This window comes from Zosterops lateralis, assembly GCF_965231275.1.
Source record: "Zosterops lateralis genome assembly, chromosome: 17".
Lineage (NCBI taxonomy): Eukaryota > Metazoa > Chordata > Aves > Passeriformes > Zosteropidae > Zosterops > Zosterops lateralis.
The window spans coordinates 4,698,628-4,715,172 of record NC_139777.1 but is presented as its reverse complement, the minus strand read 5'-3'; the positions used below and the strand labels follow the sequence as shown (position 1 = coordinate 4,715,172).

At 44.3% G+C, this 16,545-nt stretch overlaps 1 protein-coding gene across 2 annotated transcripts in view; it reads right to left on the bottom strand.

Moving 5' to 3' along the window:
- GRK3 (G protein-coupled receptor kinase 3) overlaps positions 1-16,545 on the bottom strand; it is a gene marked incomplete at its 5' end in the record, with an annotated part of 60,307 nt that overhangs the window by 25,733 nt on the left and 18,029 nt on the right. For both annotated transcript variants that reach the window (XR_014591278.1, XM_083873657.1), the window contains 6 exons: positions 714-805; positions 1,427-1,478; positions 2,559-2,620; positions 3,527-3,601; positions 4,420-4,521; positions 6,952-7,025. Coding sequence is in view for 1 of the 2 variants with exons in the window: in XM_083873657.1 (XP_083729783.1) it covers positions 714-805; positions 1,427-1,478; positions 2,559-2,620; positions 3,527-3,601; positions 4,420-4,521; positions 6,952-7,025 (457 nt within the window). The remainder of the gene's footprint in view (positions 1-713; positions 806-1,426; positions 1,479-2,558; positions 2,621-3,526; positions 3,602-4,419; positions 4,522-6,951; positions 7,026-16,545) is intronic.

Below are 16,545 nucleotides of genomic sequence, written 5' to 3'. Positions count from 1 at the left end.
GTTAAGAGTCAGAAGTTTATTATTAACAAGGATGTCAGGCACACACAAGTGCCAGAGGAGGCAGCTGGAAGCAGACACAGGCACCTCACATGTGCCCAGCTCACTTGGAAGGGAAATGTTTAAGGATGGGCTGTGGACTAAAACTGTGAGGAGAAAAGCAAGATGAAAGGCTGGGGTGTAAATAAAGAAATAGATTGATATTGAGAACAACTGGTTCAATCCATGCCCAGATGTTCAGAACAGAACACAGTGGGACAATGATGCCTAGAAATGGAAATCTGATAATCAGGGGAGGTGTATCAATGGTCAGACCACAAAAAGAATTAAAAACCACCCAGGGCTGACCCTGGAGCTCCCACAGAGAGCTCTGGGAAGCACAAGTCCAACAGTGGAATAACCCCTTCCAAATGGCAGCAGGGATCACAGAGATCAGGTGCATTTTTGCATTTTCCACTGGTTTTGACAGGACATTTCCATGTGCCCAGGAGCTGTGTGAGACTGAGCCCCTGCACGGCACAGAACAGGATCCAAGAGCAAACTGAGCCTGCAGGGAGGCAGGAATCAGAACCTCTGGGGATAAAATTTCATTACAAAGAACTTTACAGCACTGTGATGCTGCTTTCCAGTGATTTCCTAAGAAATGATTGGAAGGATTTCCTCACTTAGTCCAGAGTTTACAAAATCACCTCTGCCACAGAGTGTGTGATACTCACATTTTTCCAGTGTCTGCTTTTCTGCAGCCGTACACTTCACCAAATCCCCCTCTTCCTATTATTCTATGTACACTAAAATCATTCATGGTCAGCTGCAAATGGAAACAGAAACAACAAAACAAAACCTTCATTTTTTCCCAGCATTAAAAAACTCACTGTGAAAACATCTAAATGATCCATGAATGTGTTGAGATCCTCAACTGTAATTCAACAGCATTTATGGTGCTGGAAAAGGAGCCCCTTATTGTTGATATTTCCATGTACTTGGAAGCACTACAGTGTGAAGTAGCAACAAGGGGAACGCTGTTCCCAAAAACTGCCAGTCTCACTTCAGGGATATTTTTACAGCTCAAGTTGTCACAGGGAAGTGCAGAGGGACAAAAGCAGAGGCCAAGGGAAGGGGCTCAGGGGGTGCTGGGATCACAGCAGGACTGGAGTGGGAAAGGGAGATGGGCAGGGATTTGGGCTGATAAGAGCAGCAATCCTGGAAGTTCAGCTCTTTCAGCCATTAAAAAAAAAAAATCAAAATTCTATTAACTGAGGAAGGCAGAGGGGAGGTCCAGACAGGAATCATCAGGGCTGTGCCTAAGAATAGCAGAGCAGTGACATCTCCCACCCTCCTTAATGAGGCCTTTGCAGAGCAGGATTCAAAACTGAACATTCTCTTTCCTGTATCAGCCTCTGACAAGATAAATATACTTGTAAGTACTTACATGAATATTTAGCTCTACATTTTTCCATTGACAAAACCTAGTAAACTTGTCACTGCAAAAGAAAAAAAAAAAAGTTTAAAAGTTGTCTGAGACTATTGTGTAGAGTATTACAGGAAATGTCAAGACTCTGATATTTAAAATCTAGTCTGAGCTAGGGCGTGGGGTGGTATTTAATAAATGACAGCCTTCCTTTCACCAACTGTAATCTTACCCCCACCAAGAAAAACAATTCCTAGGCAGAGCACACTCCATGTTCTACATCCTTGGGAGAGACAGAGAGCAGATAACCTTATCCCTGGAAGTGCTCAGTGTGTCCCCACATCTCTCTTGCATGGTTTTTCAACCACTCAAAGATGGTTTTCAATTTTTAAACAGCTACGTTTGGAACTAACAAACATTTAAATTACATCAAGAGAAAGATAATTATAAGAAAACACAGGCAGCTCGATTTATGTTAATGAACCTCCACATACTCCAAGGAACATTTTAAACTCGTTTTATCTTAAAATAGGGAAGACATCAGCAATACCACAGGCTTTGGGAAAAAAATAATAATAACACAGTTGCTTATTCCTACATGAATAATTAAGTGTTTATTTTCAAAGTAAGAAATAACAGCTTTATGGAGGCATTTTTATAATTATCACAGAATGGCACCAAACCAGTTTAGAAAATCGATTTGGGTTCCTTGGTGGCAGCTGAGCTTTCCAGAGCCAGACACAGGAGCAGCAAAAGGCTGCTCTGCTGAGCCAGACTTGTGCCTTTAATTCTTTATTTCACCTTCATTTAGAGAGGACCAGCCCTAAATCACCAGGACTGGATCTCCCAGTCCCACACCAGAGATGGGCACTCACAGAATATCCCCAAAACCCCAGTTCTGCCTTTTCAGAGCCCAAACTCCAACTTTCTCCCTGCTGTGACTGAGAAATCCTTCAGCTTTCCAGCTGTTTCACTCACACATCCTGACACTGATCAGGATATCCCACAAAGCTGGGTATTTAAAAAGCTTGCTGATAAACTCTATTTGATTAATCATGCATTAATACACATTTTTAGCACTATTTACAGCAGTACTGAATGAACCTGGCTTCCCACTACATTAGGCAGATAATTCAGGTAATATTATTCATACCTTTCCATAAATTTTTGAAATATTTTTCCTCGGAGACTATCACAAATTTCTTCTATATATGGCTAAAAAGGGTGAGGAAACACAATTAGGCAGACAATAAATGGCTTTTTTCACTCCTATCCATTACACAGAACTCTTGCTGGGCCCACACAGCTCCTGAGTTGTCCTTAAAAAGCCTCAAGGAAGCATTTTAGCTTTTTTTGGCTTTTGGAATCTGAGCAGGTGCCCTGAAGTCAAACACAAAATATTTTCATGAGATAGAAAACCTTAGGGGGGTGTTGGGGCAAAAAGTTCTTGTTCTAAAGATTCCCTGTGGAATCCAAATTTCTCAGAGCTGCTCCCTCATCTTTGTGGTGCTTTTCTCCTCTCTGTCCTTGCTGAGAGATCAGCACCTTGAACTCACAGGTGACTTTTTCCAGGGAAATCCCTCCCCTGGGTGTGTGATGGCCCAACCTCCCCCTAATTAGTGCTGAGACACCACCCAGCACTGCAATCACCATTCTCCAGCTCATGGCAACAGCCAGAACAGCTCAGGAGCACAAAAGACACCAGGCAGGGGCAACCTCCACATTTTTTTTTTTCAGCAGATTTAGATAAAAGACATTTAAGCTTACAAACACCCCCATGATGGATAAGACAATTTCTCCACTTTTGCAGCTCAAGTTCACCCTGACAGGATGAGCATCTTCCTGATGGAAAGTGATTTACTTTAAATCATTTAATGGCTTAAAATTACACAACTATAAAAATTCTACTTGTTCACACACCAAGGTATAGTTTGCTTCTCTAAATGTGCTTGAAAATATTATAGATAAGAAGAGTAAATTGTAATTTTGACTTGGAAAAGGATTTCAATCCCACTTACAGCACAGAATATGTACCAGTCCCATTTATTCTGTCTTTTAAAATAATATCTAAAAAGTCACTTTCAGTCAGAGAAGCTGAATGTTCAGACTGTGAAAGCTCACCTGGAAAAGGCTGGCTGGCACTTGTTTCTTGGCTAAATGTGTTTGTACATGATCTACAGCTTGTTTTGAGAAAGGCTTTTGGAAAAGAAAAAGGAAGATTTCAAACAGTTGGAACTGTCAGGAGTTTCATTTCAGGTCACAGCACTGTTGTTCTATTCCCCACATGGAAACACCAACCCCAAGGGGAATCAATAGGGCCTCCCACAGGTATATTAGAGTGAATATTGTGTGAAATGTGCAAAATGGTCCAGAACAGGATTATTCTGAAGCAGAAAGGCAGGAAAGGGGAAGATGAGGAGGAGAAAGGTAAAAATCAAAGGGGGTGATGATCCTCCTTTAATAAATCCATGAAAAATCCCATTTACAAGCACAGCTCCAGAGCCAGAAGCAGACATGGACTTTTTACTAATAAAATAATGCATTTTTGGGGAAAAAAATAGTAAAAGCTTCAACCCTCCACCCAAAGCATGATAGCACCAGGGTAGAACACCCTGCAAATCCTTCTTTCAAATGAGAGCATGGGAAACTGTTAAGAACAGATCAATGGGCCCAAACTTCAGCTGGAGGAAATGTGTGTTTTCAGTGACTTTAGCCACATCTCTATACACACACCCTGCATTTATTTCATCCTTTTGGAAACAGCCATTTAGTCTAAGGAAACATAAACCAGATAAATCTCCTGATGCTTCCTTTGCGTGCCACTAAGTTTAATAAAAATTGCAGCACGGCACCAACCTTTATCTCAAAAAAAAAAAAAAAAAAAAAAAAAAAAGCAACATTCTGAATTTGGCCAAACCCAGATCTTGGATTTCAAAGGGAAATCCAGAGCACTCTGTGGATGGAAAAGCAGACATTCCTGCTGCCAGGCAAGGGGAAAAGGGCAGGATACCCACGTGGGAACAGGAGAGCAGCTCCTTCATGATGTAGGTGTCGTAGATCTGCCGGCTCCGCGACAGCCGCTCCTCCTCCGAGTCCAGCTTCTCGTACTCCTTGATCTGCAGCACAAGGGCAAGCACACACCACTCATTCTCCAGTGATTTCCCACCCACTAGGTCAAAACAGGACTTTGGTTGAAGTTTTATTCTATTGGGGTTTTTTAATTGATGAAAAATCACCTGCAACAACACGGTTACAGCTGGGATTTCCCTTTAATATTGGAATTTTCCAGCTGTAGCACAGCTGTCCAGGACACTGATGGAATCTCCATCCCTGCAGGGATTTAACAGGCTGTGGCACTTGGGGACATGCTCAGTGGTGGCCTTGGCAGTGCTGAGTGCACAGTAGGACTCGATGGGCTGAGAGGGCTCTTCCAACCCAAAAATACTCTTGATTACCTGATCACAGCACATTGGGTAGAGATGTCCAAAAAAGAGTAGAAAGCACATTTCAAAATGTTCACATAGTTCAGCTGCGCTGTGGATTTGAACCCTAAAGGTGGCTACAAAACAGTTTCACAAAATACATCAGGTTTCCTCAGGTGTGCTGCAGGAGATCAGTGTGTTCCAGGGGAAACAACAGCAATCCCAGACAGTTCATTTACAGAACGAGACCTGACAGCCAGTTCCAGAACAAACAGTTTACCCAGCCCAAGGGTCCTCTGGAGCATATTTAGGGAAAGAGCAGGGGAAAGACTCAGCTCTGATTTCCTGGACCTTCCCAGCATCAGCCTGTGAAGTCCTGAGATCCAGATAGCTGGCAGTGAGCAGATCTGCTCTGTGCCACACAATCCCAGGATTGCTTAGGCTGGGAAAAAACCTCCAAGAGCACTGAGTCCAATTATCAAGAGACAAACTGGAACCAACCTACCTCTGGAGGTGGAACACTAATTAAACTCAGTATCTTTCTATCTGTACTCCTCTTGTTTGCTGACACGATAAGGCACCAGTCCCACCCCAATTTGCCATCTGTGCTGCTTCCCCCTTGATACCAATTTATAATTAAAATGACTCAAAACGTCTTTGCCCAAGAAACACTTTTAATTAATGCAATGACACAAAATAATTAGCAGTACAGGAGGAGGCCTGATGGATATCTGATTGTCTTATTTGAGCACAACCTCCTACCCCTCAACGTTTGGTTGTTAAAATGACCCAACTCCTCAGCCAGTGCTGAGGAATCTCAGCAGAGCCTCCCCCAGAGATCAAAAGGATCTCCTCAAAAACTGGGATAAAACCTGGGATCAGAACACATTTGTTTTCAAGTATTTAGAACCTCTTTTTTTTTTTCCTTTTTCTTTTTCTTTTTTAATTCCTTTTCTTTTCCTTCTGAAACTGATCAGGATGAATCACTCATCCCGTTAAATGCCTGATCGTGACTCCAGCTGCAGTGATATGAAATCCCTGGAGTACGGAGCTCTTCTACATCAAGAGATTTTTAATGTAGCAATGTACTCAGATTATTCTATGTGTAATAAATGCAGCAAGTAAATCAAATATATAAAAAAAGGAAAAGCTCCTGGATCCGGTATGTCACAGAGGAAAACACAATGAACCTCTCTTTAAATATCTTTAATGGGATTTTTCCAGAAGTACATGACAAAGCACTGAAATTCTTTTGAGGCAACACTTTGCTAATAGCCTAAAAATACAATTTTGAATTGTTTCAGAGATAAAGAGGCAGCCAAAAATATCTTGCTAAATAATCTGGTACAACAGGCCTTTTCGGATTACTTATGACAGTGATATCTTCAGTGTATAAAGAGATGGAAATGATAGAAAAAGATTCTTTATTGACAGTAGGTATCTGATCTGAGTAGGGGAATGGCGTCTTGCTGAGGACTGATCTCCAAATCGATACCAGCTGCTTGTGCTGATAGCAAGAAAAAAAGTTTAAATTCTCAGCTCAAGAGTGAGGCAGCCAAGGCTATCTCAGCTCTAATTAACCCTGAGCATCAGCCATGGGCAAGTCTGCCCTGGGAGAGGATTCACCAGGGGTTTATTCAGTGCCACAAATGTAACAGGGAACGAATGAATGGAGCCATGGAGCTAAGAACGTGCAGCAGCAGAAGCTGGGGAGGGCCAGGGCATTCCTTGGAATTATTGACTCTTTGGGATGTGCCCTGCACAGTGCCTGTCAGATCCTTCACTGGCTATCTCCTGACAAGGAACATAAATCAGCCATCTGATGTGTTGTGTCCCCTCTGTGGCTCTGCCACATGTGAGCAGTGCCACCCTCCATCCCTCCACAATCTCCTCCAGCTGCACCCTGCTGCCTTTTCTACAGGTGAAAGCCTGCTGGGGAAAGACCTGAAGGGTTTTAGTGCCACTCCAACACCAGCAACTTTGTCCCAGATACTTTTCTAGCAGCCCACACTGCTTCACATCATGGACTCTCTCCTTCCCTCTCAGCATTCCCTGATGGAGCAGGAGCAGGATCCCTCAGCCTCACCCCCTGCACAGCCCCAAACCTCCATCACCAGCACTTACCTCTTCATAGAACTTCAGCTGAGGGACAGCCTCATCAATCTCATTCATGCAATAGTCTTTAAAGAGCAAAAATCCTGGAAAGAAAAACAGAAAAGAAAATCAGAAAAACTTGTCTCATTACGCTGAGGACTTGTAAAAAGGCTCATGAAACCACCCCAGCTCCACCATGAGCTGTATAAACCTGTGTGAGCATCCCCAGTTGCCAAGGTTTGGGATTCTGATTCCCATCCAGCTCTTCACTTCCAGCACAGAAGGATCCCAAGCCTGCCTCACCTCCCACAGGTGTATTAAGCCCATTACTGCTTCCATCTGCTAAGGATTTTATGAGGCATTTCCATAATACACCTAAATATCCTGTTCCTCTCCACAGACCATATTTTCTTTCCTTTTTTTTTTTTTTTTTTTTGCCCCCCAGTAAAAACTAGACACTATTCACGTTTTGGGGTTCTTTGCAAGAGATTCACCTACATTTCACTGATGAAGCACAACCTCTTCTGCACTCCCATTTCAGAATTACCGGTTCATGTTACCTCTAATGGGTTTTATTGCTCAATAAATTACATCAGGGTCTTTACAGTTCCTTTGCAAGTAATTTAGAGCGTGACCCCAGCAGGCTGCAGATGAGAATCTTCCATTAGGAGCATTTTAATGCACTGTCACAAGCCTCATCCCATGTCTTTCCCTGCCTCTGAGCTGGCACCTGCTACCCTGGAATTTCACACAGGGAATCTGTGTCACTAATGTCCCCATCACTGCCAAACCCACCCAAAGTCCCCCATCTCCCCAGCCAGACTGTGCATCTCCAACCTCTCCTTGCCAGCCTGGCTTTTTGAGGACAAAAAGTGAAATTTTGGGAGCTGACTCAAATTCCTAATTTCCCACATGACGGAACCAGCGGCAGCAGGGAGCAGAATCCTGCTGAATGGACTCAACTTTTCTAGGACAATGAACCAAAGAAGATTGGGTAATTAAGAGACTGAAGAGTGGCACAAACAGCACTGAATGCAGTGAAAGAAAAATCCCTGGCCTGGTCCCAGCTCCTGGCTGGGGCCCAAAAAAACCCACAAACAACAAAAAAACACAACAATAAACCACAAAGACAACTGTGGGAGGAGTGTGAAAATATATCAACACACATTTCCAGCGAGGCCACGCCAAACATTCCAGCCCTGCTTAGTATTTTCCAAACTTTTTAAATTTAATTATGGCAGAGAAAAGAAGAGGTTCCCAAGCCCATGGCACAGGGAACAATCAGAGGCTTATGCAGCCACAGGACACGGGCTGCTCCTCCCCGAGGCCCCTTGGCACTGCACTGCAAAAACCCAGATATACCCAAAATATACAGACTGAGAGCTGGGGCTCTTCAGCCCAGGGAGGAGAAGGTTGTGTGGAGACCTCACAGCACCTTCCAGGATCTGAAGGAGCTATAAGGAAATCAGAGAGGGATTTTCCATCAGGAACTGGAGTGATAAGGGGGAATGGCTGCAGAATGAAAGCGAAATTTAGGTGAGATATGTGGAAGAAATCATTCCCTGGGACGGTGGTGAGGCCCTGGCACAGGTTGCCCAGAGAAGCTGTGGCTGTCCCATCCCCTGGAAGTGTCCAAGGCCAGGTTGGACAGGGCTTGGAGCAACCTGGGATAGTAGAAGCTGTTCCTATCCATGGGACTGAATGATCTTTAAGGTCCCCTCCAACCCAACCCAAATTCTGTGATTCCACGGTTCAGACAAATCCAATTAGAGTCTAATGTTCCCCAGACTGGAATTGTTTCTGTTTCGACCTCCCATTCAATCAACAGACCCTGCACTTCCCCTGCAGCACAAAGGAAATCTCCTCCTTTACTGCTGCTCTTGGATTGAGTGAAAAATGATCAGCCAGAAACTGCAGCTCTCACATAATGGCACAACCAAGTGACAGATGCAGCATTGAGTAAGTGACAGGAGTTTTAAGAAGTTCAGGGAGAGCTGACGAGGAGCACAATAAGCACAGTTAACAGCACACAGAAAAATAAGCCCAGGAACAGAAAGCAGGAATTAATAAAATGATAGCGTTAAGTAACAGCTAAAAAGAACCAGCAATTATTTATGAAATAAAGATGCTGACAGCTTTGGCTTTAAAGATTCCTTCTGTTATAACTATATAATTTCTGCAACAACCAGATCACTGGTTGTTAAGGGAAAGGAAAAATATTTTTTTAAGAGCTTCTTCTGGTAACACCAAAGTGATGGATGATATCAATAATACACACAGAGAGTGCCAGGCAGCACCCAGCTCCTCTGGGCTCCTCCTTCCCAGTCTCTGGACAATCATTTTCCCCTTTAGCTTTGTATGGACAATCCTAAGACAAATTTGCCAAGTGCCATGAATTGCACTGACTCTAATTACCAAGGCAAAATGTCTTTCAAGGAGGGATGAAGGCCACCTTTGGGGTTTGCAGTGCAGGCAGGCATGGGGTGGTGGGGAGAGCAGATTCAGGTGAGGCAGCTCACCCATAACCAGGTATTCCCAGAGCTCATCCCCAACTGGATCAAGTCCTTGTCAAAAGCTTGGAGGTCACAAGGAGGAGAACTAAGTTAACCCATCTCTTTAAAACAGAATATGAATGCTCCCTTCAGTAGTTATTTCCAATAATTATGTTTTTCTGGCATGACCACAGGAATTTTGCATGAAGTCCTGACTCTAATCAATGGCATCCCTCCACCCCTGGTTTTTGTCTCCAGAATTCAGCCCTTCCCACAATCGAAGAACACAAATGCTGCTGGTAACCAGCCACACACTCCAGACCCCCTCATCATGTTTGTGGCCTCCACTGGACCCTCTCCAGGAGCTCCTTGCCTTTCTTAAACAGTGGAGACCAGAACTGAACACCACAGCCCAGATGTGGCCTCACTAGGCTCACTCATCAGGATTCAAGTCACCTTCTCATCTTCCATTTCTGTGGCATTTCCCTGCCCTGCTCCCAGTCTGTGGCTCTGCCAACATTTCCCCAGGACTGCAGCCACAGAGACCAGCACTGTCCTCTGCCTCCTCCAGCAGTCTAAAGGTCACCTGCAGCCACAACGCCATCTCTCCATCCCTGTCAATTAGCTGAGAGCACGGAATCATAAATAAAATAGAATGGAACAACGAGGAGGAACTCCATCATAAAACACTCAGAGAAAAATGACTTATCTAACTGGAATTTTATGAGCATCTGACTCCAGTAACCTTTTAACAGGAGTAAATAAAAACCTTATTAAAGCAAACAGGAGTGACTAGGTGAGAGAGCAGAGCTAAAAATAACCACGTTTAGCCCCGATACAAGTGTTCACAATGTCACTGATTGAAAGGAAGCTGCATCTATTTACAGCAGGCCTGAACGTGGTCCAAAACGCTGATGTAGCCTCTTTCTAGTAGGCAAAATAGCAAATTAGAGAACAAAAATATCAAGCTGTTTCCAAATCCTCCCGAAACGTGCTGTGTATAAATACAGAATCCTGACAAACAAAGCAGCAGTGACATCTGCACCAGACACGGGCTCCTTTCCCGGCGCTCCGGCCAACAGCTCCCGGGCAGGAAAAGCTTTGGGAATGTGGGATGCTGCTCTGCAAAGTCTGCAACACAGGCTCCTGTCCCTGCTTTAGGGCACTTAAAGGTCTCCAATCTCAGTCTCTCGTGATCTTTCTTGTTTGATGAACTGGGACAACAGCAAGAAGCTGTTGGCCAGAGGGAAATCTCACATCCTGCTCTCTCTGCACCTCCCTGGCTGGACGCTGCACCAAGGTGGGGTCAGGCTCTGCTCCCAGGGAACAGGGACTGGAGGAGAGGAAACTGCATCAAACTGTGCCAAGGGAGGGTCAGGTTGGACATCAGGAGGAATTTCATGCCAGAAAGAGTGCTCAGAGCTTGGAAGGGGCTGCCCAGGGAGGTTTGGAGTCCCCCATCCCTGGAGGTGTCCAAGGAATTTCTGGATGTGGCACTCAGTGCTCTGGCCTGGTGACAGGTGGGGATTGGTCACAGGCTGGACTCGATGCTCTTGGAGGAATTTCCTGACCCAAATGATTTTGGGATTCTGGGGCATCTCCTCCCCAGAAATGTCTCTTATGTAGAACTGCCACAGGACAGCCAAGCTCAGCCACCACCCCATGGTGACATTACAGCACAGCTGTGTTTAAACCCAGCTGTGGGTGTGTCCAGCCTCCCGGAATAGCCCTCAGTGACCTTCAGATCCATCAGCACCAGGAACAGATCTGGGTCACCAACACAAACATTGGGACAAAGTCTACTATGAAACTAAAACCACATTAAAAACTGTGACTCCCACCAGGCTGCAATTGTCACAGAACACCAGGCCAGGCTCAGACTCCTGTTCTCTGCAGTGCCCACACAGAGCTGCCTCAGCACAGAGTAATTTAGGCCACCTAAGAGCTCCAGAACTGAGAGAACCACCAATTTCCCTCTCCAGGAACAAAGATTAACAGGGAAAACTGTGTAGGAATCGTGCTCTGGCAAGGTCCAAAGCCACAAAAATCCTCCCAGCCCAGAAGGCACCACACATTCCACCACTTTTCTTTCCTAATTGAGCCTAATGTTCGTTCACTTTGCATTAAAAATACTACATTGTAACAGACTGAAACATATTCCTGTGCATAGAAAGCAGGAGAAAAGAACAAACTGTATTTCATGAGGACGTGCATCCAATGGTGAGGAGCACAGAACAATTTCCCTAGAACAGAACCAAACTGAGCTCAAAATTAGGCTGCAAGTTGCCAGGTAGCTTGTTTAATGACGTCTAGAAATCATTATATGAAAATAAGCTTTGGCTAAAAGGTTTTAAGTGTTGCTAAAGAAAAACTTCTTATTTCCAGGCGTATTTTCCAATAGCTTTTCACCCAGAGAAATCATTGTTCAAGCTTGGTCAGCCCTCTTTTTAAACACCAGACTTGTGCATGCCTGGAATTCCTGCAGGGAGAGGAGCAGGAGAGCTGAGCTGCTCCTCCAGCACTGACACTGGGGACACAGTGGAGGGGTATTCACAAATCCTGTGTCAAACCTCAAAAGCTTCAACCTGACACAGGTGAATATACAGACTTACTGAAAGCACTCATCCTTATTTAGGTTGCCCAGAGAAGCTGTGGCTGCCCCTGGATCCCTGGAAGTGTCCAAGGCCAGGCTGGACAGGGCTTGGATTGACCTGGGATAGTGGAAGGTGGAACTGGATGAGCTTTAAGCTCCCTTCCAACCCAAAGCATCCAGGGATTCTCTGAACACACTCATGAAATAGTAGCTCTGAATACTGAAACGTGTGATAAATAATTTTTAAAGCCATGGAGAGAAAATAATAGGGAAAACTTAGCCCTGAACCATATTTACTACGTATTTTTCATATTCTGGTCTCCCTTAAAATGCAGATTCCAGCTGACTGAAGTCGAGTATCAAAGGCACTCAACATATCAAAGGTAAAAGAAAAAAGAGGGTTTTACACAAGAAAAAGCTCCTCTAAAAGATGGGGGAGTAAAAATACTAAACAGAAATATACAAAAAAGTTCTAATTTTTAAAAGGACCACTAAACACAGAACTGAAGCATTTAATTTCAATCAGTTCTTACAAAGAATGTGATTAAATTCCTTCACTAAATCCCATAAAGGAATACACAGCACTTGAGGTTTTCTTTTTCCTTTACTTGTAAATAAAAGAAACTCCCACCCCTTTGCAACTGGTAATAGAAGGCATCAGCAAGCCATGAGCAAACTAACAACCAGGAGCAGCTTGAAAACCTCATGGTGGTGGATTGGGTTTTGTTGTCTCTGTTCTTCACCCACATTACAATTCAGGCCCTACCAAAGACGTGAAAGTTGTTATTTTCCTGACCAGTATTTTTCCATTATACAACATTTTCAAATTAATTACATAATGCAAAGCCAATATCCTTTTATTATTGAGAAACACACTTTTTCCTCCTGCCTTGCTCCAAGCTATGAACTTCACTGTTACCAATTACTGAACACACAAACTCCACTGGGAGCTGCAGCTCTGCTCCTCAGGAAGGACTTAGATCCAGGTATGGTTTTAGACAGGATCATTTGATGAAAACATGGAGTAAAACATCCACCACAGAAAGGTGTTCTCAAGCCCCTGGTGCCAGTATTTGCCTCAGCAAATTCTGCTCAGTGTCTGAACCACTGTGAAGAGCCAAATTGCTCAGCCAGAGCGTCGAGGAACTGTTGTGCTGTGGTCAAAATCAAAACACAAAGCCAGCAGTATTCAGCTAGTAAATACACACAGCACTTAGGTAAAGAGCAGCAAAACCACTAAAACAACAGTGACAGAGCCCAGCTGATTCTCCTACAGGAATTTCTGAGCCTTCCTCTGGTTCATTCTGGCGCTCTGAGAAAGCTGCTGTGAGCTGGAGGCTCAGAGACAGATGGTTCTGCTGCTCTTCCTCTTTTAATCACAGAAATCATGGGCAGAAGTATCCGGACTCATTAAGAAACTGGTTTGCATGGGTTTGACCCCACCTATCCAACCTCCATGGACATGGGTGACAGCAGGATGTCACAGAGGGCCTGGCTGGACAGGACAGTGTCAGGGAAGGGGTTTGCCAGGTGTTTGCCACATTCTTTTATAGGACAGATGGTGGTATGGACCAATAAAAGCATCTGGAAATGGGGTCACTGACAGCCAGAGTTCTCCAGCTCCTCTGCTCTGTCCCTTAAATACACTGCTGAAAGTGAGAACATTTAATAGCTCCAGTAATTCACATCCTACTGACTGGTGCTGGTTCTGAGCTGTTCTGTTCCTGCTGAGTGATCCCACTGAGGGGAATGAGCAGCACTGGCAGGCCCAGAGAATCTGCTTTATTAGCAATAAACAGCTATGCAGGTAAAACTCATTAAAGCTGTTACTGTGCCACCTTACAGACATGGCAAACCAGCATTTCCCTATTTCACAGTGGAGTTCAGAGTCTTAATTAGCTGTGAACTGTTTCAAGACACATTGATAAAAACTCCATGGGAGTGCAACTGTATCAGATTGACTGAGGAACTGCTGGGTGGGAAAGAAGTGGAAATCAGGATTGTTTGTGAACAGTGGCAATGCACAAGGAGAAGATTCCACCAGAAATGGGAGAAGAAAGCCCAAGTGGGACAATCAGAGAGGAAACACGTTGGGATGGAAGTCACTTTGCACAGTATTAATCACAGAATATTCAGAGCTGGCAGGGACCCAGAGGATCATCACCCAAGCCCTGGCCCTGCACAGACACCCCAACAATCCCACCCTGGGCATCCCTGTGTCCAAATCTTCCTGGAGCTCTGGCAGCCTTGGGGCAGTGCCCAGCACCCTCTGAGGGAAGAACCTTTCCCTGATATCCAACCTAAACCTCCCTCACACGGTTTTAAGTCATGGCAAAGAGAGTTCAAGAAGAGGCTGGAGAGGGCTGAACCAACCACCCAGGGCCCCTCTGATCCCAAAAGAATGAATTTTCCTACAAACACACCTCTGGCAGGTGCACAGCAGGGCAGGTGTTTGTGTTTTTGTGTGTTCTCTGGAAGGTTCCCTGGAAACATCCAAGGGAAATGTCATGCAAATAATTTCTAATTTGTTCTATTATAGAGTGATATTCCTTAACACTCTCCTCTTCTCTCCTGTGATACTACTTCAGTTCAAAATTGCCAGTTTGTCTGGAATCCTTGATAACTTAACCCTAAAACCATATAATTGCATTGCTCTGTTGAGATAAAGACTTTCTCCCCATGCCTTATATCTTCCAAGAACTGCACTGCATATAAATGCTAATCTACCAGGATGTGTACATTATCCATCATGGGACGTTTCAGATGATAGGGTATGTATTTTCCTATTTTAAAGCTCAGATTTAATCTGTAGCTCCCCTGGGAAATCACACAACTCAGCATCTTCAACCCCCCCAACAAAGGCAGGCAGGAAGATCAGGCTGCAGCCTAACGAAGAAATGCTCAATTATTTATCATCAAAAGAAAATAAGAAAATCCCAAATGAATACATGCATTTTGATAGTGCCTTTGGATACTCTTTATCCCTGACACCAAGACAGACAACTCCAATGCACATAAAATCTACAGCAGGAGCTTCAGCAACACCCCTCGAAATGATCTTCAATGTAATTCATGCCAAGTCTCACTTTATTTTACCACAAAATAAGAGGGTGTTGAAAGAAATGCAGCTTCCAGTAACACTGAAATTATGACATAATAAAGAGATCTTAAATCTAACACTCATTTGGTGAGAAACACTGCAAACAGAAAAACAGACCAACTTCTAGAAGGCTCAGAGCACGGATTTTCTCTTTCACTGTCCTCCCCATCCCCCTTTGGTACAAGCAGAGAATGGTGTGAGGAGCAGATCCCCTGTGAAATATCTCACATTAACGGTTTCTGTTTCAGTTTGCAGCCACACACAGTTTCCGACGTCTCCTGTGGTTTGGGTTCTGTGCTGCTTTTAACTAATCACAGGACTGGGCAAGGACAAGAAGGGCTTCCACAGCCCCTGAGAACCTCCTGCAGCTTGTCCACAACCCACACCCCAGGCTGACCTTGCAATGAAAATCAGAAATACCATGAGAAAGAAGAAGATCAAGCCTTCAAACAGCATTTCAAATGTCATTTTTTTGATCAGAAGGCAACTTCCTAATTTTAGTGGTGACTACTTCTGTGTGGTGGCTCTGCCAGGTCAGAACCAGAACCTCAAAATAAAACCACTCTGAACAAACAACATGCTTTAACAGAAAACCCACCAAGTAACGATGCCTCTGCTCCTTGGCTGCACATTATTTAACATCAAGGCACCAGAACAAAACAAAATTATAACAGTGCTCATGATACAGCTCAGAAAAGTGATCCATGCTCACTTCACAGCCAAAAACTCAGGTGCTTTTCTTTACTCCCAACCAAGTTTTATAACCTTCATTGTTATTTCCTCAGAGGTCTATTTAATTAGTCCAGAATGCCAACAGCACATAGATCTTCTGCTTAAATTAAACAATAGCTTAAATAATGCTCTAGGGAGTCACTTTTCCCAGCCTGTTATTTTTAGGCAGCTCGGGGAGCGTGGTGCCAGCAGAAAGAGGAAGAGCAAGAATGTTTTTCTCGACAGATTTTAACTCCTATTTAATGATTAGCACCAAAGCTCTGAAATCATGAATTATGAGTCCATAACTAGAGAAAGAAACAACAGAAAGCGCTGCCCTCAAAAAAACCCACTGCAGATGTTCCCACCCTAGTTTTGGTTGGGTTTTTGGGTTGTTTCTTTTTAACAGAAAGTTGTCCCTGACCGAGCTGGAGGAAACAGCAGCCAACAGGGTCAGTTTGAACGCATTTCCCTCGAACTGAGCAGAGCAGGCACAAAATCCCCTGTGCAGAAGGAGCTGCAGAACCAAAAAGCTCTGGAAGCTCAGCTGAGGAGCTGCAGAACAAACATGATCCATGCTGAGCTGGGTCAGGACAACGGGAGCAGGGAATGGGCTGAGAGCCCCCACAAACCCCCCGTGGGTTGGAACCAGCATTGATGCAGATGGCAAAATGCTTCCCCCCCTGCTGGGAAAACCTCCAGCTTGGAGCTCTGCTTGAGGAGGATAT